We start from the raw sequence: 22,439 nt of genomic DNA on the forward strand, positions 1-22,439 counted from the left end.
GGAACACGCTGGTGTGTTGTAGTCCGCTGCAGTGCTTGGATCGACGGCGAGTAAGGGCTTCTTCTTCGGAGCAGCGAGAAGGTTCGCGCTGAAGGAGAAAAGTAATGAGCTCTTGACGTATTTCACCGGCTTATATAGGGACGTGTGCCACGCCCCCGCGCGGGCTCAAACGTCATTGGTCTGTATTTTCTACAGACGTTAACCAATAGGCTTCAATCACGGAGTAAACAGGAGTTTCCCCCATAGCGTCAGCAAACTGACGCAATGCGAAGTGAACCGTATTGAAAGGGAACCATTTTTCCCTTGTCTTTGTTGAATAATGGTAGTCTACCCACATTCACAAACATACAAAAAGTGCTAGACATGCTAAACATCTCAGTCTCATAGAAATTCCTCTTTTAGAAATGTCAGCCAGAAAACGGCCCAATCTGAAAAACTGATGTTTATGACATCACAGGCATCTAACTGCCCCTCCACTTTAAAATAATAGGCAAAAATGTTTGAGTGGCAGCAAAGTCAGCCAATCAGTAATGAGATTGCAAGTTAAGCCAGTAGGGGGAGCCAAATAGGTGCAAAACCACTTGTTTAAAATCCCTCACACTAATAGAGCCATCTGAGAGAGGTTTTTAGGAAGCTTTTAAGGCATTACAGACCCAAACAAAAAATGTTTTGTCTACATGTCACATTACAGAACAAGGATAAATACCCCGTTCAATCATTCTATGTCACCTTTAAAGGGTTATACGTTCTTAGGAATTTGTCATAACAAAACGCTGATGCACTCTTAAAAATGCTTGGTTGTTTCAAACCATAGTTGGGTTAAATATGGACATACCCGTAAGTTGGGTTATAAATAATCTTTTTCTGGGCTGTTGATATGCAACTATGAGTTGAAATTAACACAACTCTTAGGTTTGTTCATACTTACAGTAACCCAGCTATGGGGTAAAACAACCCAACATTTTTTTTTTTTGAGTGCATATTTTTATTTAGGGAAACCACAGGTTACGTAGATGCAGGTGACGCTGAGTCACAAAATAGTCCTGCTTTAAATGTTGCTAGTCTACATGAGTCACAGATAAGTTTACAGACAAATTTTCCGCCAGGTTTTTTTCTCTATTTACCCTTCAGACAGATGAGTCACATGGTGTAAAATCTTCTTATCTAATTTATAATGCATTTATTGGAGTTGTAGTGTTTGAGTGACTTATTTACACCTGCCCTTATGTGTTAAGGTCTATAAGTCAGTTAACACTGTCCACTGTTGATTTCAACACGTGATTTCATTTACTTCATACTGTTTCCAATACTTTTGTCCGAATATCCTTGTGTGTGTACATATATACTGTATAGGCTACCTAACACAACAGACCCTTTGTTTAGTACTGAAAGTGGTTTCTCTGAAACTTATTTGCCTGCATTTGTTTCTGAGTCACGGCTGGGCTTTTTTTAACGTTTGACTTTGATGTTTAAACTAAGCCAAACTAAAGGTTTTAATATATTCAATGAATTATGTTCCTTTATTATAAGGTGACCATCGGGGACAGTCCAAACCCACAACAACAAAATGACGAAAAGAAAATATTCTTGTTCCTGTTCAGGGCTCCAGACTGCCACCAAATGGGGGCATTTTGCCACCAAAATTTGAGAGTGTGCCACTGAGTGTGCCACATGTGCGACCAGTAAATTTGGCCTTTTTTTGTGATGTGACACTGAATTTGAAAACAGCACATTGTACTTTCTGCATCTATCATTAAAGTATTTATTAGTAATACAGTGGGAATTAGTAGAAATGTGAATATTTGGTTAGCATTTTGATTTACAGTGTGTGCCCCTAAATTTTCTGGTTGCGCCCCTAAAATTTTCAGTTGGTGGCCACCGTGCTCCTAGTGAAAAAAGTTAGTCTGGAGCCCTGACTGTTTTTTAAGATAATAACAAATAAGATTTTTTTAATGATATTTTGACCAATAAACTAGGAAATGTCCCCACTTTTAATTTTATAAATCTGGTTACCTTACTTTATGATGCTTTATGTTTGCATTAGCAAACACCACAAATAAAGCTCATAACACAAGTACAGATAACATGTCTGTTACTTTAAGATTTTTTTTGACTCTTTTATAGCTTAATGTATAGTTTTTAACGTATTTAATGTTTAACAATAACCTGTTAAATTCTTTACAATGCTGAGTCGGTGAATAATCGACAACTATTGTAACATCTGTTGTGTTTAAAATCCCTCTTTAAGCTTTTCTTTTCTCTCTGTCGGTCGTCCAGCAGGCTCCACCACTCTCTCCTCACAATGGCTAGCCAGCCAGACCCTGTCAATCCCAGCCACGCTCTGTTTGATCGATTCGTCCAGGCCCAGACTTGCAAAGAGGCCCTGCAGAACTTCAGTGAACTCTGTCGCCACCTAGAGTTGGACCCTAAAGACTACAAGCACTTTTACAGCAAACTCAAGGACAGACTCAACTACTGGAAGGCCAAAGATCTTTGGCAGAAAATAGATAAGAGAGCCGCCCATCCAGATTATGAACAGGGCCAAGTCTGTCGCCAAAACAAGGTACTACTAATAATATGATGATTAATTATAGATATTCTCATCAATAATATTGTTTATCTTTGGGAAGAGACCTCAATATCTCTTTCTGTGTGTGTGTGTGTGTCAGTGTTTAGTGTTGGGAGCTGGTCCGTGTGGTCTGAGGACTGCTATAGAGTTGGCCTTGCTTGGTGCTCAGGTGGTTGTACTGGAAAGAAGGGGATCTTTTACCAGAAATAACGTTTTACACTTGTGGCCCTACACCATCCGTGATCTGCGAAACTTCGGCGCAAAGAAATTTTATGGAAGATTCTGCACTGGCACCCTTGATCATATCAGTAAGCATTTTCAGAGCCATGCAAATTGTACTTTAAAAGCCCTTTTCATTTTTATTATTATTTTTACTTAGGGGTGTGATTAAATATGTCTTGCGAGTTTAATAAGTCTTGCGAGCAGTGGCGGACAGTGACTTCCTTTTTCGAGGGCGCTCGATGCAAAGTTCGTCACAACATGTATGTAGCCCGTCATGTGTGTGGTTCCTTTTTTCAAAGTATGTGTTCTGTGCATCACGTGTCTTGTCAAAATAAGTGCCTGTTGCAGATGCGTCTAAAGGGTTTATGATAAAAGAGACGCTCGCGTTTGCCAGATACTCACATAATCTCAGCGTAATCAGAGTTTAGTGTTAAGGGAGTGTCTTGCGTGTATTTTGTGAATCATGAACGTTTTGACGCGTGTGCAGCAGGCACTTATTTTGACAAAACACATGATGCACATGGTTTACATGACACAACAAACACATATTTTGAAAACGCAAGCAACACACATGACACTACCAACACTTTTTTTGAATTAGCACCCCTCGCATGAGCAGTCAAGAGCCGCCACTGCTTGCGAGATTAATTATGTCAAAAAAATATTTCTCGTGGAGGTGAAATGTCTCCTGATATCAGCCTAAAGTTGAGTTTGTGGAAAAACCTTTTACAGTGCATGCATCATATTTTGTATTTACTGCGTGTGCTTTTTTGTTTGGGTTTCCAATAATGTTCGTTTGAGAACTCATATAAAGTCTTAGAAACTTCTTACTCTGAGTTTACATGATTTAATGTTTGCATGTTTTTGCTCAAGAATCACAGTGGCTGTATCATTTCTATTGTAAAGAATTGGACATATAATAAAGATTTGGGGATGGATTGGATTTAAATAGATTTAAAGGTCCGTGTACGTTTTGATAGTTTGTTTTTTCGTTTAAACCAAAAAACAAAATAACGAGAAACCACACGTTTTTTGTTTGTCGTTTCAAACAAAAAAACAAAAACCGCTAAAATAAGAGCCGTTCTTCCGTTTTTGGTTTCTGAATCTAAAAACGAAAAACGACTAAACCAAATTCAAATAACGGTTCGATTTTGGTTTTTGGAAATTCCTTTTTTCATTTCTCTGTTTGAAGATCTACATTAAAAGAAAGACAGGTTGGCCACGTGACGCGGAAGTTATAGTAAATACAGCCTATCAAAATAAAAGCCGGTCATGCAGCACTAACCTAACACCAGAGTAACGTTAGAAGAAAAAAAATCAATAAATAATAGCAATGCTGACATCGCGGGCACGCGCGTCGAATTTCTGGGTCGAAGAATCTGTTTCAGCCCATGCAGTACTTTTAAATGTGTGTCATGCAATATCCACTTCTCGCCGCAAGGTTGTAGTATGTTTTTACTAAATACGAAAATAAATAGGTCAAGTCCGACCACCGGAAGCGTTTGATATTTTTAACTTTCAACTCGGAGGTGTTTTTAATTCACAGCAACTGTTTAAACATTTGTGTCAGTTTCAACTGGGCGGTGTGCTTCCACTAAGCTCTGGTCTCTAATGAAAGGTAGATGGACCCAAATAAATATCTTTTATCTTGGTCCTGAAACATTTTACTCATAGTCTATGGTGGAGAAGGTATTTAAATAAACCGCGGAAATTTCGTAGTCGCGTATCTATAAATAGACTACAGTGAACGTTCTGTCAGAACGTCCACTGCAGGTATCGTTCTTAAAACCATGGTTACCATGGGTCTGATGCACATTCCAACTAAAGTTTGATGCCCATTCCAACTAAAACAGTAAATGTTTATAATTTATTTTGAAAGTACTAACAAAATTCTACCTTCTGTTAAAATTTCATGCAAATATCTGATAAAATGAGAAAGTTACAAGCAAAAACTTGTGAAAAAGCAGCATTTCGGTCACACACATTCCATAGACATCCATATATAACTTTTTCCCCTGATTTCTAATATTAAAAATATCATAACTTTCTCAATACTCAATAGATTTTTACAATCCTTGTTTCTTTGCAAATGGGAATGTCTGCTCTGTCTAGTCATGTGATAAATTTAGAGTTTTGGGGTTTTTGAAAATTTTGTCATCATACCTATAAATAAATAGGCTTTGTTGTTACTGTTAGCGCAGAGTTGTTACTGTTAGCGCTATATTATATAATTAAATTAATATTTAATGTGGTTTCCACCAAACTGTTCCCCCTTTCTACCAGCAGGTGGCAGTATTTAAACGACTGACTGTATTGTGTTTTAGTTTATTCTTCCTGGGGTCTCCTCAAAATTCATTACATGTTTCACTTATATTTTTACACCATTCACACACCTACACACAATAACAATATACAAGACATAGCAGCTCAATGTCAAAGAAAAGAAAAACTCAAAAACAGCTCATTTTCTGGTATTATTCTATACTCCAATAAACATTCTATATTCACAAACAAAACTAAGTCATTGAATTCAACATAAATCTTCATAAAAATCAGAGTATACACCTATCAATAATCACTGTGTGAACAAGAAAAGTTTTAACTTCTTTTGAAAGTGTTTTTTATTATTTTCCAGCACCAAAAATCCTGGTAATGAGTTCCATGCCACCATAGCTTGATAAAACACTGACCGCTGTATTTGGTTTGTTCGACATAAAGGCAACACACATCGCATCTCACCTGTTTGTCTAGTGCAATAATTATGTGTATCTGAAAAAAAATTATAAATTGTTTCTGGAGTTTAGGATACAATAATATTTCTCATAAATGTTACTAAAAAGTACTTAAGTCTAATTTTTACAGTTAACCAACCCAAACTATCATGCATAACAATCACACTGGTTCTATATGGACAGCCCAAAACAATTCGAGCTGCTTTATTTTGAGCAACCTGAAGTCTGTGTAGATTGTTTTCACTTGTATTTGACCAAACAACTGAGGTATAATCCAAATGAGAAAGCACTAATGACTGAACCAGTTGTTTTGTTGTCCAACAAGGAATGAACTTCCTACATTGTCTAATAATAGCCCTGCTTCTACCCATTTTCTGTAAAATTTGGTTTATTTGACTATTCCAAGACAACTTGCTATCAACATACCTAATAATTTAGTTTCTTCTACTTGTTCAATCAAAGTATCTCCAGATAACAAGTTTAATGTGGGTGTCGTGTTTAAAAAATTTTTTGACCCAACTACCATACATTTTGTCTTTTTTGATGACTAATCTATTAGCACTAATCCATTGTGTAACTAAGGTCATTTCTTTATTTAAGATGTTATTAAGTTGATCTACTGTTCTTGCAGATGCATATAATGTACTGTCATCTGCATGCCATGGTGGCATGTTCCAACACAAGGGGAAAATCATTTGTAAAGATAGAAAATAAAAGAGGCCCTAAACAACTACCTTGGGGCACTCCACACCTCATCTCTTCAACCTCAGAGTAACTACCATTAAAATACACAGTATACTCTCGGTTACTGAGATAACTCTCCATCCATTTAATAGGAGCTGCTTCAAATCCATAACAACATATTTTTTTGATTAACTATGATCTGAAACATCAAACGCAGCACTTAAATCCAACAAAACTGTACCAACCAAATTTTTCTTATCAATTTCCGTTAACTGATCAGTTTCCGATCAGTAATCTGAGTCAGTGCTGTAGTCGTGGAGTGACCCATTTTATATGAATGCTGATAAATTGTATTTTACCCATTAAAGCAAAATACTTCTGTATTTGATCGTACACTACTTTTAAATTGAACAGTTTTAAATTCCCTGAGTAGAATAGGAGGAGTGAGAATATGTGGGGGTGCAGATGGACAATGATGTGGAATTGAAAACGGGGGTGGGGGGTATTTTGTCATATTTCAGACCTCTGAATGAAATACATGGTTGGTTGTCTTCTCTTGTCCAGTAGACTTTCCTCTTTCACATCTGCATACACGCATCGCCCAAACATTAATTCAAATTGTATAATGTGAGGAAGCTTATACTAGACGGATAAAATGTTTATATAGAAGCAATTATAATAAACAGAGTTAAGCCTTAGGGCTTCACAGTTAATGTTCGGCAGCCATAGATTGCAAATGCAATGTCATTGAAAGCATTTATGTGCTATATATGTTGAAAAAATGTTTAAGACTTGGATCATCTTTACTTGCGTAACACAATGGGGGTGTTGTATGTTATACACACTGGAATAGAGGAGAAAGATTCACACACTATATAGCACACTGGTAAATTATTATTTTGAACAGATGGCCTACTGCATTAGGACATTTCTGATGTTTGTTTGATCTGAGCTGCTAAGAAGCTGATAGCAGTGTTAGAATCAGGTTAAAACAGAAGGGCATGCAGGTTTAACTCTGGATCAGTAATCTTGATTTAAAACACAGTTACCAAAGACACAATACAGTCAGTCGTTTAAATACTGCCACCTGCTGGTAGAAAGGGGGAACAGTTTGGTGGAAACCACATTAAATATTAATTTAATTATATAATATAGCGCTAACAGTAACAACTCTGCGCTAACAGTAACCACTAAGTCTATTTATTTATTTATTGATTTTTTTCTTCTAACGTTACTCTGGTGCTGCATATTATCATGACCGGCTTTTATTTTGATAGGCTGTATTTACTATAACTTCCGCGTCACGTGGCCAACCTGTCTTTCTTTTAATGTAGATCTTCAAACGGAGAAATGAAAAAAGGAATTTCCAAAAACCAAAATCGGACCGTTATTTGAATTTGGTTTAGTCGTTTTTCGTTTTTAGATTCAGAAATCAAAAACGGAAGAACGGCTCTTATTTTAGCGGTTTTTGTTTTTTAGTTTGAAACGACAAACGAAAAACGTGTGGTTTCTAGTTATTTTGTTTTTTGGTGTAAACGAAAAAACAAACTATCAAAACGTACACGGACCTTTAAACATTGTTTGGCCAAAAGTAAGTGTTTTCTTAATCTAAAATGAAAGAAAAAATTACAATCGTGAGACTGATTGCGCCCTCTGGTGGCATTTGTTATAAAACATAATGATGTGTTTTTTTTAGGTCTGGGAAAAGATTAATCGCGATTAATTGCATACAAAATAAAAGTTATTTTTTGCATAATATATGTTTGTGTACTGTGTGTAATTATTGTGTATATTTAACCACACACACACATACATATATTCATGTCAGATGTTTTATTTATATATCAATTTTTTTATTTATATATATATAATATAAAATATATAAAAATATAAATAAATATATATACACATGTACATTTTTCTTAAATACATACATAAATGTGTGTGTATTTATATGTACATATTAAAGGAATAGTCTACTCATTTTCAATATTAAAATATGTTATTACCTTAACTAAGAACTGTTGAATCATCCCTCTATCATCTGTGTGTGTGCACGTAAGCGCTGGAGCGCGCTGCGACGATACGATAGCATTTAGCTTAGCCCCATTCATTCAATGCTGCCATTTAGAGATAAAGTTAGAAGTGACCAAACACATCAACGTTTTTCCTATTTAAGACGAGTAGTTATACGAGCAAGTTTGGTGGTACAAAATAAAACGTAGCGCTTTTCTAAGCGGATTTAAAAGAGTAACTATATTTTATGGCGTAATAGCACTTTTGGGAGTACTTCGACTCGCCTGAAAAGTCCGCTCCCCTTCTCACTCTCATAATGGGAGAGGGAGGGTGTTACTGCGCCAAGTCGAAGTACTCCCAAAAGTGCTATTACGCCATAAAATATAGTTCCTCTTTTAAATCCGCTTAAAAAAGCGCTATGTTTTATTTTGTACCACCAAACTTGCTCGTATAACTACTCGTCTTAAATAGGAAAAACGTTGATGTGTTTGGTCACTTCTAACTTTATCTCTAAATGGTACCATTGAATGAATGGGGCTAAGCTAAATGCTATCGTAGCGTCGCAGCGCGCTCCAGCGCTTACGTGCACACACACAGATGATAGAGGGATGATTCAACAGTTCTTAGTTAAGGTAATAACATATTTTAATATTGAAAATGAGTAGACTATTCCTTTAATATCACACAGCACACACTCATATATTATGCAAAAAATCACTTTTATTTTGTATGCGATTAATCGCGATTAATCTTTTCCCAGCCCTAGTTTTTTACATACATACACATATATTACTAATGTTTTTTTATAAAACAATGTGTTTACTTGGTTTTGATACTTTATTTGAACCAACTATTATTGCATAGTCATTATTATATGTAACTTTAAAGGTTATTGCTCACTTAGGTCTATTTTTATTACCAAAAAATATCAAATTGCTTTATTATTATCAATTACAAAAATAATTGTTAGGGACAGGTTAAAATTTTCAAAATTATGTGATTTTAGTTTCCCATTTATATATTTTATTATTGGGGATTTCTTAATTTTTTAAAATTTCTTTCCCGTGAATGCATTATGTCTCGTGGATGCAGTGTATCGTCACACCCCTATTATTACTTAAAACTGATCTCTTTTAGTGTACATCATAAAAATACATACTATACATCTACTGAACCTGTGTAACATGTCTATAAGTTAGGTAATGTTGAGGCCTGTGTTTGTTCAGGTATCCGTCAGCTGCAGTTGATTCTCCTAAAGTTGGCTGTTCTTTTGGGTGTTGAAGTTCATACATGTGTGACTTTTCAAAGACTTCTCGAACCATCAGGAACCACAGGTACAAACCAACACTAGTGGTTACCACACGTGTGAAAAGTTTAAGGCAGAAATGTGTCATTTTTATTTTCTGTCATGTAAGATCGTTCATAACAAAGATCATGTTTGAAGTTTTCCAAATCTGGGATCTAGATTTATCTGATCTTTCTTTTACTCAGGATGGAGGGCAGAAGTGTCTCCAAACTCTCACCCAGCCGGTGCATTTCAGTTTGATGTTTTAATCTCAGCTGGAGGAGGACGTTTTGTGCCTGATGGTAAAAGCACTTCTGCAGAATTTATAATACAAAAAAGCCACTAAACTCGCATTTATATTTCAAAGAGAGCGTATTTGATGTTTTAGATGCTTTCCTGCTGTGTCTTCAGGTTTTAAGATAAAGGAGCTCAGGGGGAAACTGGCTATCGGTATCACAGCAAACTTCATAAACCGTCACACTAAAGAGGAAACTCAAGTGCCTGAGATCAGCGGAGTCGCCCGAATATACAATCAGAAATTCTTCCAAGAGCTTCAGTCTGAGACGGGTATGACACAACCCACAAGTCTCTTCCTGTCTGAACTCTTTTATCTTCTTTCATATCCGTTATTTCTTCTCCTCAGGTATTGATTTAGAAAACATTGTCTACTACAAAGATGAAACGCATTATTTTGTCATGACTGCAAAGAAGGCGAGCTTGTTAAAGAAAGGTGTCATAAAACAGGTATCACACAAACACGCACACATGTTCTGGTCTTTGAGAATGTTTTAAAGGTCGCATTCTTCCTGACCTCATTTTCCAAACTTTAGTAAGTGTGTAATGTTGCTGTTAAAGCATAATAATACCTGTAAAATTAAAAAGTTTAGAGTTCACCGCCAGGCGATAAATTAGCCTACAGCAAACGGTACTCTCTACGTCCCAGTTGAATGACGTCAATAAAACAGTTTTTACTAAATTCCGCTCATAGGAATACGTCAGTCGCTAGCTAAGCTAACGGCAAGCTAAGCTGCTGTCGAATCACAACACACTAAACATGCTACAAAACTTGTTATGTATTTCTGTAGGGGGAATTTCATAGAATAAGGAAGACATCAGCTCGTTTTAGGACAGTGAAAACAACAGTATAGAGATAAGTTAATTGTGTGAAAAATAATGTGTGTTTTTTTAGAAGTGAAACATGAACATGTTATATTGCGCACAATCAAAGCTTCAAAAACACAGAAAGAACAAGACCTTTAAAAAAGCAGAAGTGAACTTTGAATAGATTTGGCTACAATGAGACAGTGTCTAAGAATAAGACATGTTTCAACACATTCCCAGCTCATATAAAAACATTTGTGTATCTTCACAGTGTGTTCCAGCTATTTCTGGCCTGTATTCTCATAGGAATAACCGTGGAGAGTTGCTATTTGTGTTCAGTCACAATCTGTATATTAAAGATCATATAAAGAGCTCAGATGCAAAAGTGCATCTGACATGTTTTCTTGTAAATGAGCATTTTTTTTGTCCAACTTTTTTGTATATGTTCGGTAATTTCCCTTAAAGGCACAATATGTAGGATTTTCACCCATAGATGTCGCTTTTTCACAACAACACAAAACAAAGGAGAAGCTTAAAGGGACACTTCACTTTTTTTGAAAATATGCTCATTGCATATTTTCTTAGAGTTAAACATTTGATTTTTACCATTCAGCTGATCTCTGGGTCTGGCGGTACCACTTTTAGCATAGCTTAGCATAATCCATTGAATCTGATTAGACCATTAGCATCGCGCTCAAAAATAACCAAAGAGTTTCGATATTTTTCCTATTTAAAATTTGACTCTTCTGTAATTACATCGTGTACAAAGACCGACGGAAAATTAAAAGTTGCGATTTTCTAGGCAGATATGGCTAGGAACTATACTCTCATTCTGGCGTAATAATCAAGGACTTTGTTGCAGTAACATGGGTGCAGGAGGCGCAATGAAATTACCAGTGCCGAAACTCTTTGGTTGAATATCGAAACTCTTTGGTTATTTTTGAGAGTGATGCTAATGGTCTAATCAGATTTAATGGATTATGCTAAACTATGCTAAAAGTGGTACCGCCAGACCCGGAGATCAGCTGAATGGTTTCCAAAACAGTAAAAATCAAATGTCAGCTGAGTGATACTAAAACATAAAACCATGTCTGCGTTTGTGATCATAGAAAGGAAAAACAGCACGCGCTATACTGATTATTTAAAATAGGAATTTAGATAATGGTCTAATCAAATGTAATGGATTATGCTAAACTATGCTAAAAGTGGTACCGCCAGACCCGGAGATCAGCTGAATGGTTTCCAAAACAGTAAAAATCAAATGTTTAACTTTAGTGGAACTGAAAAAATCAAGGGCCAATATTCCATGGCTAAAAAGCACATTACTTTGTGTATTTGGAGAAATGCAATGTGTTTGCATGGTTTATGGTTAAAGGTACACAGGCAGCATTTTTATGTTAATAAATCATCTTTGTAAGTCGGTATATGGTTAAATGACTCATTACCGGACGAATGAAGACTCTCTTGCCCGCCCCTACCGTCTATAGGAAGAATACCCCACTTGCAAGTTCGCTGTATCCGACCCGGTGTCCTTCAGTCTCACAAAGTCTCAGATATCGCGAGAAGCAGTATCACTTTACGGCAAACAACACAGAGGCAGGGCAGGCGAGCTAGCGATTGTTGCAAATGGCAGAGCCGGGGAAGAAGCATCAAAAACCCTTGACGTAAGGGAAACATAACTGGATTGGAAATAAGCTGATAAACTTGGTTCCGAGGGGGGAGGGACAACAGTTCCTTTTACGACAGTGTGTTACTTTCAGACACTAGGGGGAGCTCGTAGAGAAATATTACGCAGACTTGCCTGGTTTCCCTTTAAAATAACACGTTATTTCCCACATACCTTACATTATTGTAGCTCCTCAAAGTCCCACCCTTCTGTAACGTGTCGATTTGTACAAAGCTCATTGTTTTGAGAAAGCGCGTTGTGATCTGATTGGTCAGCTATCCAGTGCGTTTTGTGATTGGCCGATTACCTCAATTGCGTAAAGGAAATGTGACGCTCCTTACCATGTTTATGTTTTAAAAACATAAAACCATTTCTGCGTTTGTGATCTTAGAAACAAAAAACAGCACGCGCTACTCTACACTGATTATTTAAAATAGGAATTTTTCTGGATTTACAAATCGTTTGGGAACTCAATGAAATATAGCACACTGTGCGATATTTTATTACAAAAATCTTACATATTGTGGCTTTAATGCCAATGAAAAAGTTATAAGTAATTGAGATGCCTAATTTTTACAAATGCCACTTTAGTTATTTCATTTGTATTTAACAAATTTTACTGTCTTTAGCTGCAAAACTAAAAAGCATGCCAAAAATCTCCACTCACTCTTCACTGTCCTTTCTGAATAAAGGTAAAAGGGTCAAAAATGTCCAATATCCTAATATATTTGGTGAACATCCTTAAACCTGGTCAAAACTCTTTGTCACCTTGACGTACGGGCACCATTGTTTATCCAATTCTTCATCTGTGCACTTAGAGGACTTTGCTAAAAAAATGCTGTGGCATCTACCAGATTTTGCCAACAAAGTAGTACTTCTGAATGGCCTGAGGTTGGGATTGGGTGGATTTGAAGTGAGCTCTTTATATACAAGTAGGATTAGACAACTTTAAAGATAAAAAATATCTCCAAAGTCAATTTTGTAACACTCACATTTTTGTATCTCATACTATGTTGAGGATGTTTATATTCGAGGATGTGTCAACACGTTTCTTATCACTAAAATGTTTTTATTTGTTTATAAATATTGTTTACTTTATCAAAACATTCATTTAGTATAGGGCATGGGACACATCTAGTGATAAACTGTATATCTAAGGTGTACAGGATAAAATCTTGATCCAAAATGTTTTCCTTCTCAGGACTTCACCGATGCAAACCAGCTGCTCGCATCGGCAAACGTCAACCAGGAAGCCCTGCTTCAGTACGCCTACGACGCGGCCGACTTCTCCACAGAGCACATGCTGCCGGACCCTGAGTTCGCACTGAACCACGCGAACCAGCCGGACGTGGCCATGTTTGACTTCACCTCCATGCACAGGGCAGAGTACGCCTCTCTGGTCAAAGAGAGAAAGGGGAAAAGATTGCTCATCGGATTAGTGGGTGACTGTCTGGTCGAGGTGCGTGAGATTATACAGTTGTTCAGCTTCTGTGGTTTTAGGACATCACTTAACATAAACTGATATAACAACATCACATTAGAAATCATTGACCTTGGTGATTCCAGGTTAAAATCCAAGTTTCATAATCTAATGATTAGAAAGTGTGATTTCACCCATTGATTTCAATCTTTAACTTGATCTTACTCAGTATTAAAGATATTAAGGTTATATTTTCACATAATGTCCTTTACATTATGTAGGATGATTTTATGTAGAAATATTAAACCACAAAAATGACTTTAGCTGGATTTTTACAGACAGGGTAAAAATTAAATTGTTATGTCATTTGTATTATGGATTCAGTTATACTTTCACAACTGGTTTCCCTTTAGCATCTCAGTGTATATGCACTGTATATTTCATGTAGTAATCTTTATTTATAAAAGCTCTTGTAAGGTTGTTTCAATAGTTTATATCTTTCACAGCCATTTTGGCCTCTGGGCACTGGAATCGCTCGTGGTTTTTTAGCTGCGTTTGACGCTGCATGGATGGTGAGAAACTGGGGCAAAGGTCTGCCGCCTCTTCAGGTTCTGGCTGAGAGGTATAATCAATCATTTTTACTTGCCGTCATTAGCTTCAAAGTTATTATGAAACTCGCATACTTAATAGGGTGTAACATGCTACATTTGCCGAACCAATGGAAAAATGCACTCGGTTTCCGAATCAAACACCCGCTCAGGGGTGCGTTTCCAAAATGCATCGTTAGATAACTGTGGTCAGTGTTACCATTGAACTCTATTGGTAACGACAGAAGTTGCGACCATAGTTGCTTTCTGGAAACGCACCCCTGAAAGTGGTTGAAAGTGCACAAACTCAAAACATTTCACACCCTGTATTTAGTGTTGTCCACTTGTGATCCCATCGACCTAAACACATCTTACGCCAACTGTAAAAACAGGGCTTCAGTTGTAAAAACACCCTTAGTGGTTAGCGCACTTTGAGCAATGGAGCCAAAACAACTTCAAATGTTGGTTGAAACATTTCCAATATTTTACGTATCCATAAAGTTCCAGTGAAGGGAAGAATTACAGAGAATATTGTGTGAATATGTATTTATATAATTTATATATCAATAATGAATATAACATTGCTGCGTGTGTATTTCACAGGGAGAGCGTGTATCAGTTACTTTCTCAGACCACACCCGAAAACACCAGCAAGAATTACAACTCATACAGCATTAACCCATCCACACGTTACCCAAACCTTAAACTGTCCTCTATCCAGCCCAGACAGGTAATCATTTACACACACTCACACGTCTTTACTAGGGCTGTCACAATAATTAAATAATCGTCTCATCTCGATTGTTTGACCTCATCGCGATGATTTCAGATCACCGCAATGATTGCGCATCTCTCTAAAACACAAGGGGGAGCCTTGTTATGTGTATTATTATTTACTGCCAGGTAAACCTTGTAAAATATTTAATTTAAATAATCACAACAGTGTGTGAAAATTATTTCATGAACAAACAAAAAATTTATGAGAATTAAATGTCAAAGCAATAAAACAGACCATTATTCGTCACAGTTTATGAGAGAAAATTAACCGTCAGCCACATTTCATAACCGTGACAGTAGTCTTTACTGAACTGAATGAAGACATTAAAAGTATTTCTTAGTTTTATTAAAACAAATGTGACCGTGGACCACAAAGCCAGTCATAAGTCACACAGGTATATTTGTGGCAATAGCCAACAATATATTGTATGGGTCAACATTTTTAATTTATTTATGTCAAAAATAGTGCTGGGAAAAGATTAATTGCGATAAATTGCATACATAATAAAAGTGATTTTTTTGCAAAAGTGAAGATATGAGTGTGTGCTGTGTGTAATTATTATGTACATTCATGTATGTATTTAAGAAATATTTGCATGTGTGTATATATAAAATTAATTAATTAATTAATTTATTTCTATTTTTATATATTCTACATGATATATACATTTAAAAAAAATATATAAATAAAAGAATTCTTAAATAAATATATGTATGTGTGTGTGGTTAAATATACATAATAATTACACATAGTACACACACATATTATGCAAAAAATCACTTTTATTTTGTATGCGATTAATCGCGATTAATCTTTGCCCAGCACTAAAAAATCATTAGGATATCAAGTAAAGATCACGTTACATGATGGTATTTATAAATGTCCTACCATAAATATATCAAAAATGTATTTATCATTAGTAATGTGTGTGGCTAAGGACTTCATTTGGACAACTTTACAGGTAATTTTCTCAATATTTAGATTTTTTCCACCCTCAGATTAAAAATGTTCAAATAATTGTATCTCACCCAAATATTTTCATATCCTAACAAACCATATCCTAACATACATCGATGGAAAGCTTATTTAATTTGCATTATGTTATATAAATCTCAGTTTCAAAAAAATGTACCCTCATGACTGGTTTTGTAGTCCTAAGTCACAAATTTGTCCCCAAAGCATTATTAATACACTATAATTCATAACATGCATTCATTGGTAAATAAACATTATTTGTGTGTTTTGATCATTTTGAAGGTCAAGCATTTGTATGACTTAGAGGAAGATATAAGCAAATCCAGCAAACAGAAGAAACCTATTTTAAAATCAAAGCCCAGACAAGGTAAACATCATCCAGTACCACAGTAACTTTTATTAATGCAAATACCAAACTCAGTCAGCATTAATGTTCTAATACAGAAGAATTTTAATTCCATTTTGTGACAATTGAGCTAAATAATGAAGTCTTCATAATGTCTTGCTGATGAATATAACTAGAGGCAATGTTAATGAAGAATTGATTGATTTCCTTATAGTCTATAAAGCAGATTGTGTAGGATTGTGTACACATCAACTCAGCATTTCCAGTGACCTAATGCACTGATTTCGGGTCATTCAGAGTCGATCAGGCGTTTGGATGAGATGTTGTCCTGGTGTCAGAGAAACACAGCCGGATACGATCGCGTGAAGGTGACAGATCTGACCGAATCTTGGAGATCCGGCCTGGCTCTTTGCGCTCTCATCCACCATTTCCGACCTGAACTTCTGTAAGGGACCGTACAACAAACACGCAAAGCATTACAAACATAATATATAGAGTTTATAATGTTGTCTTGTAAATGTAAAGCGAACCATAATGTGCAAATGTATACTAATTGTCCTTTCTTTCAGTGACATGTCCTCACTAGATGAATCTGATGTCACTAAGAACAACCAGTTGGCCTTTGACCTGATAGAAAGAGAGTTTGGGATCGCTCCCGTCATGCGTGCCAGTGATATAAGTGGATGCAATAAAATCGATCAGCTTTCAATGGTCGTGTATCTTACACAGATCTGCAATGCCCTCAATGAAAAGCAAACACCAGCAGGTAATGAAAAATAACAAGTTGCATCATCACATGCCTTCAGTAGTAATGGTTAAGGGTTTATTCAATAATTACATCTATAACCATAAGTATTTTTGGTAAAAGTAACACAAAATTATATCTGTAACACTAAGTATGTGCGGTAAAATTAACTCTTTCACCGCCAGCATTTTTAAAAAAAGTTGCCAGCCAGCGCCAGCGTTTTTCATGATTTTCACCAAAGTTTAATGCCTTCCAGAAAATGTTCTTCTTTAAATATATAAACATACAATGTACCAAATGAAAGAACAGACCCTCTGCTTTCAAACAAAAAAAAAACGTTTCATCCTACCTTTAGTGGTTCTTTTGCAATCAGCTTTTGAGTATGGGTAGGTTTTTGCAAAAACACCATATTTTGAGCAAAAAGCAGAGATAATTCCATTTTTATGACGGACTTTTCATAGAGATCATATTCAGAGCGATCTTTGAAACAGACACGGACATGCAGCAGCTTGCCATAGGGAAATACTTCCGGTTTTAAAAAGTTGCGGAAGGGCGCCACCTGGTGGATAATAGCGGTATTGCGGAAAGACGGAAAATCTCGTCATTGGCGGGGAAGCGTTTTCTCTTAATTGACGAGATATCTCGTCAATGGCGGGGAAAGAGTTAATACAAATTTATATTTGTAACCCTAAATATGTGCGATAAGAGTAATACAAAATTATATCTATAACCCAAAGTATGTGCGGTAAGAGTAATACAAAATTGTATCTATAACCCTTAGGATGCACGGTAAGAGTAATACAAAATTATATCTATAACCCAAAGTATGTGCTGTAAGAGTAATACAAAATGATATCTATAACCCAAAGTATGTGCGGTAAGAGAAATACAAAACTATATCTATTACCCTAAGTATGTGCGGTAAAATAAATACAAAACTATATCTGTAACCCTAAGTATGTGCGGTAAGAGTAATACAAATTATATCTATAACCCAAAGTATGTGCGGTAAGAGTAATACAAAATTATATCTATAACCCAAAGTATGTGCAGTAAGAGTAATACAAAATTATATCTATAACCCAAAGTATGTGCGGTAAGAGTAATACAAAATTATATCTATAACCCAAAGTATGTGCAGTAAGAGTAATACAAAATTATATCTATAACCCAAAGTATGTGCGGGAAGAGTAATACAAAATTATATCTATAACCCAAAGTATGTGCGGTAAGAGAAATACAAAACTATATCTATTACCCTAAGTATGTGGGGTAAGAGTAATACAAAATTATATCTATTACCCTAAGTATGTGCGGGAAGAGTAATACAAAATTATATCTATAACCCAAAGTATGTGCGGGAAGAGTAATACAAAATTATATCTATAACCCAAAGTATGTGCGGTAAGAGTAATACAAAATTATATCTATAACCCAAAGTATGTGCGGTAAGAGAAATACAAAACTATATCTATAACCCAAAGTATGTGCGGGAAGAGTAATACAAAATTATATCTATAACCCAAAGTATGTGCGGTAAGAGAAATACAAAATTATATCTATAACCCAAAGTATGTGCGGTAAGAGTAATACAAAATTATATCTATAACCCAAAGTATGTGCGGGAAGAGTAATACAAAATTATATCTATAACCCAAAGTATGTGCGGTAAGAGAAATACAAAACTATATCTATAACCCAAAGTATGTGCGGGAAGAGTAATACAAAATTATATCTATAACCCAAAGTATGTGCGGTAAGAGAAATACAAAACTATATCTATTACCCTAAGTATGTGCGGTAAGAGTAATACAAAATTATATCTATAACACAAAGTATGTGCGGGAAGAGTAATACAAAATTATATCTATAACACAAAGTATGTGCGGTAAGAGAAATACAAAACTATATCTATTACCCTAAGTATGTGGGGTAAGAGTAATACAAAATTATATCTATTACCCTAAGTATGTGCGGTAAGAGTAATACAAAATTATATCTATAACCCAAAGTATGTGCGGGAAGAGTAATACAAAATTATATCTATAACCCAAAGTATGTGCGGGAAGAGTAATACAAAATTATATCTATAACCCAAAGTATGTGCAGGAAGAGTAATACAAAATTATATCTATAACCCAAAGTATGTGCGGGAAGAGTAATACAAAATTATATCTATAACCCAAAGTATGTGCGGGAAGAGTAATACAAAATTATATCTATAACCCAAAGTATGTGCAGGAAGAGAAATACAAAACTATATCTATTACCCTAAGTATGTGGGGTAAGAGTAATACAAAATTATATCTATTACCCTAAGTATGTGCGGGAAGAGTAATACAAAATTATATCTATAACCCAAAGTATGTGCGGGAAGAGTAATACAAAATTATATCTATAACCCAAAGTATGTGCGGTAAGAGTAATACAAAATTATATCTATAACCCAAAGTATGTGCGGTAAGAGAAATACAAAACTATATCTATAACCCAAAGTATGTGCGGGAAGAGTAATACAAAATTATATCTATAACCCAAAGTATGTGCGGTAAGAGAAATACAAAATTATATCTATAACCCAAAGTATGTGCGGTAAGAGTAATACAAAATTATATCTATAACCCAAAGTATGTGCGGGAAGAGTAATACAAAATTATATCTATAACCCAAAGTATGTGCGGTAAGAGAAATACAAAACTATATCTATAACCCAAAGTATGTGCGGGAAGAGTAATACAAAATTATATCTATAACCCAAAGTATGTGCGGTAAGAGAAATACAAAACTATATCTATTACCCTAAGTATGTGCGGTAAGAGTAATACAAAATTATATCTATAACACAAAGTATGTGCGGGAAGAGTAATACAAAATTATATCTATAACACAAAGTATGTGCGGTAAGAGAAATACAAAACTATATCTATTACCCTAAGTATGTGGGGTAAGAGTAATACAAAATTATATCTATTACCCTAAGTATGTGCGGTAAGAGTAATACAAAATTATATCTATAACCCAAAGTATGTGCGGGAAGAGTAATACAAAATTATATCTATAACCCAAAGTATGTGCGGGAAGAGTAATACAAAATTATATCTATAACCCAAAGTATGTGCAGGAAGAGTAATACAAAATTATATCTATTACCCTAAGTATGTGCGGTAAGAGTAATACAAAATTATATCTATAACCCAAAGTATGTGCTGGAAGAGTAATACAAAATTATATCTATAACCCAAAGTTTGTGCGGTAAGAGAAATACAAAACTATATCTATTACCCTAAGTATGTGCGGTAAGAGTAATACAAAATTATATCTATAACCCAAAGTATGTGCAGGAAGAGTAATACAAAATTATATCTATAACCCAAAGTTTGTGCGGTAAGAGAAATACAAAACTATATCTATAACCCAAAGTATGTGCGGTAAGAGTAATACAAAATTATATCTATAACCCAAAGTATGTGCGGGAAGAGTAATACAAAATTATATCTATAACCCAAAGTATGTGCGGGAAGAGTAATACAAAATTATATCTATAACCCAAAGTATGTGCGGGAAGAGTAATACAAAATTATATCTATAACCCAAAGTATGTGCGGGAAGAGTAATACAAAATTATATCTATAACCCAAAGTATGTGCGGGAAGAGTAATACAAAATTATATCTATAACCCAAAGTATGTGCGGGAAGAGTAATACAAAATTATATCTATAACCCAAAGTATGTGCTGGAAGAGTAATACAAAATTATATCTATAACCCAAAGTATGTGCGGGAAGAGTAATACAAAATTATATCTATAACCCAAAGTATGTGCGGTAAGAGAAATACAAAACTATATCTATTACCCTAAGTATGTGCGGTAAGAGTAATACAAAATTATATCTATAACACAAAGTATGTGCGGGAAGAGTAATACAAAATTATATCTATAACACAAAGTATGTGCGGTAAGAGAAATACAAAACTATATCTATTACCCTAAGTATGTGGGGTAAGAGTAATACAAAATTATATCTATAACCCAAAGTATGTGCGGGAAGAGTAATACAAATTATATCTATAACCCAAAGTATGTGCAGGAAGAGTAATACAAAATTATATCTATTACCCTAAGTATGTGCGGTAAGAGTAATACAAAATTATATCTATAACCCAAAGTATGTGCGGGAAGAGTAATACAAAATTATATCTATAACCCAAAGTATGTGCTGGAAGAGTAATACAAAATTATATCTATTACCCTAAGTATGTGCGGTAAGAGTAATACAAAATTATATCTATAACACAAAGTATGTGCGGGAAGAGTAATACAAAATTATATCTATAACACAAAGTATGTGCAGTAAGAGTAATACAAAATTATATCTATAACCCAAAGTATGTGCGGGAAGAGTAATACAAAATTATATCTATAACCCAAAGTATGTGCGGTAAGAGAAATACAAAACTATATCTATTACCCTAAGTATGTGGGGTAAGAGTAATACAAAATTATATCTATTACCCTAAGTATGTGCGGGAAGAGTAATACAAAATTATATCTATAACCCAAAGTATGTGCGGGAAGAGTAATACAAAATTATATCTATAACACAAAGTATGTGCGGGAAGAGTAATACAAAATTATATCTATAACCCAAAGTATGTGCTGGAAGAGTAATACAAAATTATATCTATAACCCAAAGTATGTGCAGGAAGAGTAATACAAAATTATATCTATAACCCAAAGTATGTGCAGGAAGAGTAATACAAAATTATATCTATAACCCAAAGTTTGTGCGGTAAGAGAAATACAAAACTATATCTATAACCCAAAGTATGTGCGGTAAGAGTAATACAAAATTATATCTATAACCCTAAGTATGTGCGGGAAGAGTAATACAAAATTATATCTATAACCCAAAGTATGTGCGGGAAGAGTAATACAAAATTATATCTATAACACAAAGTATGTGCGGGAAGAGTAATACAAAATTATATCTATAACCCAAAGTATGTGCTGGAAGAGTAATACAAAATTATATCTATAACCCAAAGTATGTGCGGGAAGAGTAATACAAAATTATATCTATAACCCAAAGTATGTGCGGTAAGAGAAATACAAAACTATATCTATTACCCTAAGTATGTGCGGTAAGAGTAATACAAAATTATATCTATAACACAAAGTATGTGCGGGAAGAGTAATACAAAATTATATCTATAACACAAAGTATGTGCGGTAAGAGAAATACAAAACTATATCTATTACCCTAAGTATGTGGGGTAAGAGTAATACAAAATTATATCTATAACCCAAAGTA

The 22,439-nt window shown here is 35.0% G+C and overlaps 1 protein-coding gene across 3 annotated transcripts in view; it reads left to right on the top strand.

Annotated features, from left to right (window-relative positions):
- The window catches only part of mical1 (microtubule associated monooxygenase, calponin and LIM domain containing 1), a 54,683-nt gene that overhangs the window by 13,922 nt on the left and 18,322 nt on the right, over positions 1-22,439 (top strand). For 2 of the 3 annotated variants that reach the window (XM_065285212.2, XM_065285214.2), the window contains exons 2-13: positions 2,281-2,563; positions 2,670-2,877; positions 9,450-9,557; positions 9,715-9,810; positions 9,920-10,075; positions 10,152-10,252; positions 13,477-13,734; positions 14,202-14,317; positions 14,886-15,012; positions 16,318-16,402; positions 16,679-16,826; positions 16,951-17,147. In XM_065285212.2, the coding sequence (XP_065141284.1) occupies positions 2,281-2,563; positions 2,670-2,877; positions 9,450-9,557; positions 9,715-9,810; positions 9,920-10,075; positions 10,152-10,252; positions 13,477-13,734; positions 14,202-14,317; positions 14,886-15,012; positions 16,318-16,402; positions 16,679-16,826; positions 16,951-17,147 (1,883 nt within the window). Of the gene's footprint in view, positions 1-2,277; positions 2,564-2,669; positions 2,878-9,449; positions 9,558-9,714; positions 9,811-9,919; positions 10,076-10,151; positions 10,253-13,476; positions 13,735-14,201; positions 14,318-14,885; positions 15,013-16,317; positions 16,403-16,678; positions 16,827-16,950; positions 17,148-22,439 lie in introns of all 3 variants that reach the window. The other variant, XM_065285213.2, reaches the window with a different exon arrangement.

The sequence above is a fragment of the Paramisgurnus dabryanus genome, chromosome 21 (genome assembly GCF_030506205.2).
Source record: "Paramisgurnus dabryanus chromosome 21, PD_genome_1.1, whole genome shotgun sequence".
Taxonomy (NCBI): Eukaryota; Metazoa; Chordata; class Actinopteri; order Cypriniformes; family Cobitidae; genus Paramisgurnus; species Paramisgurnus dabryanus.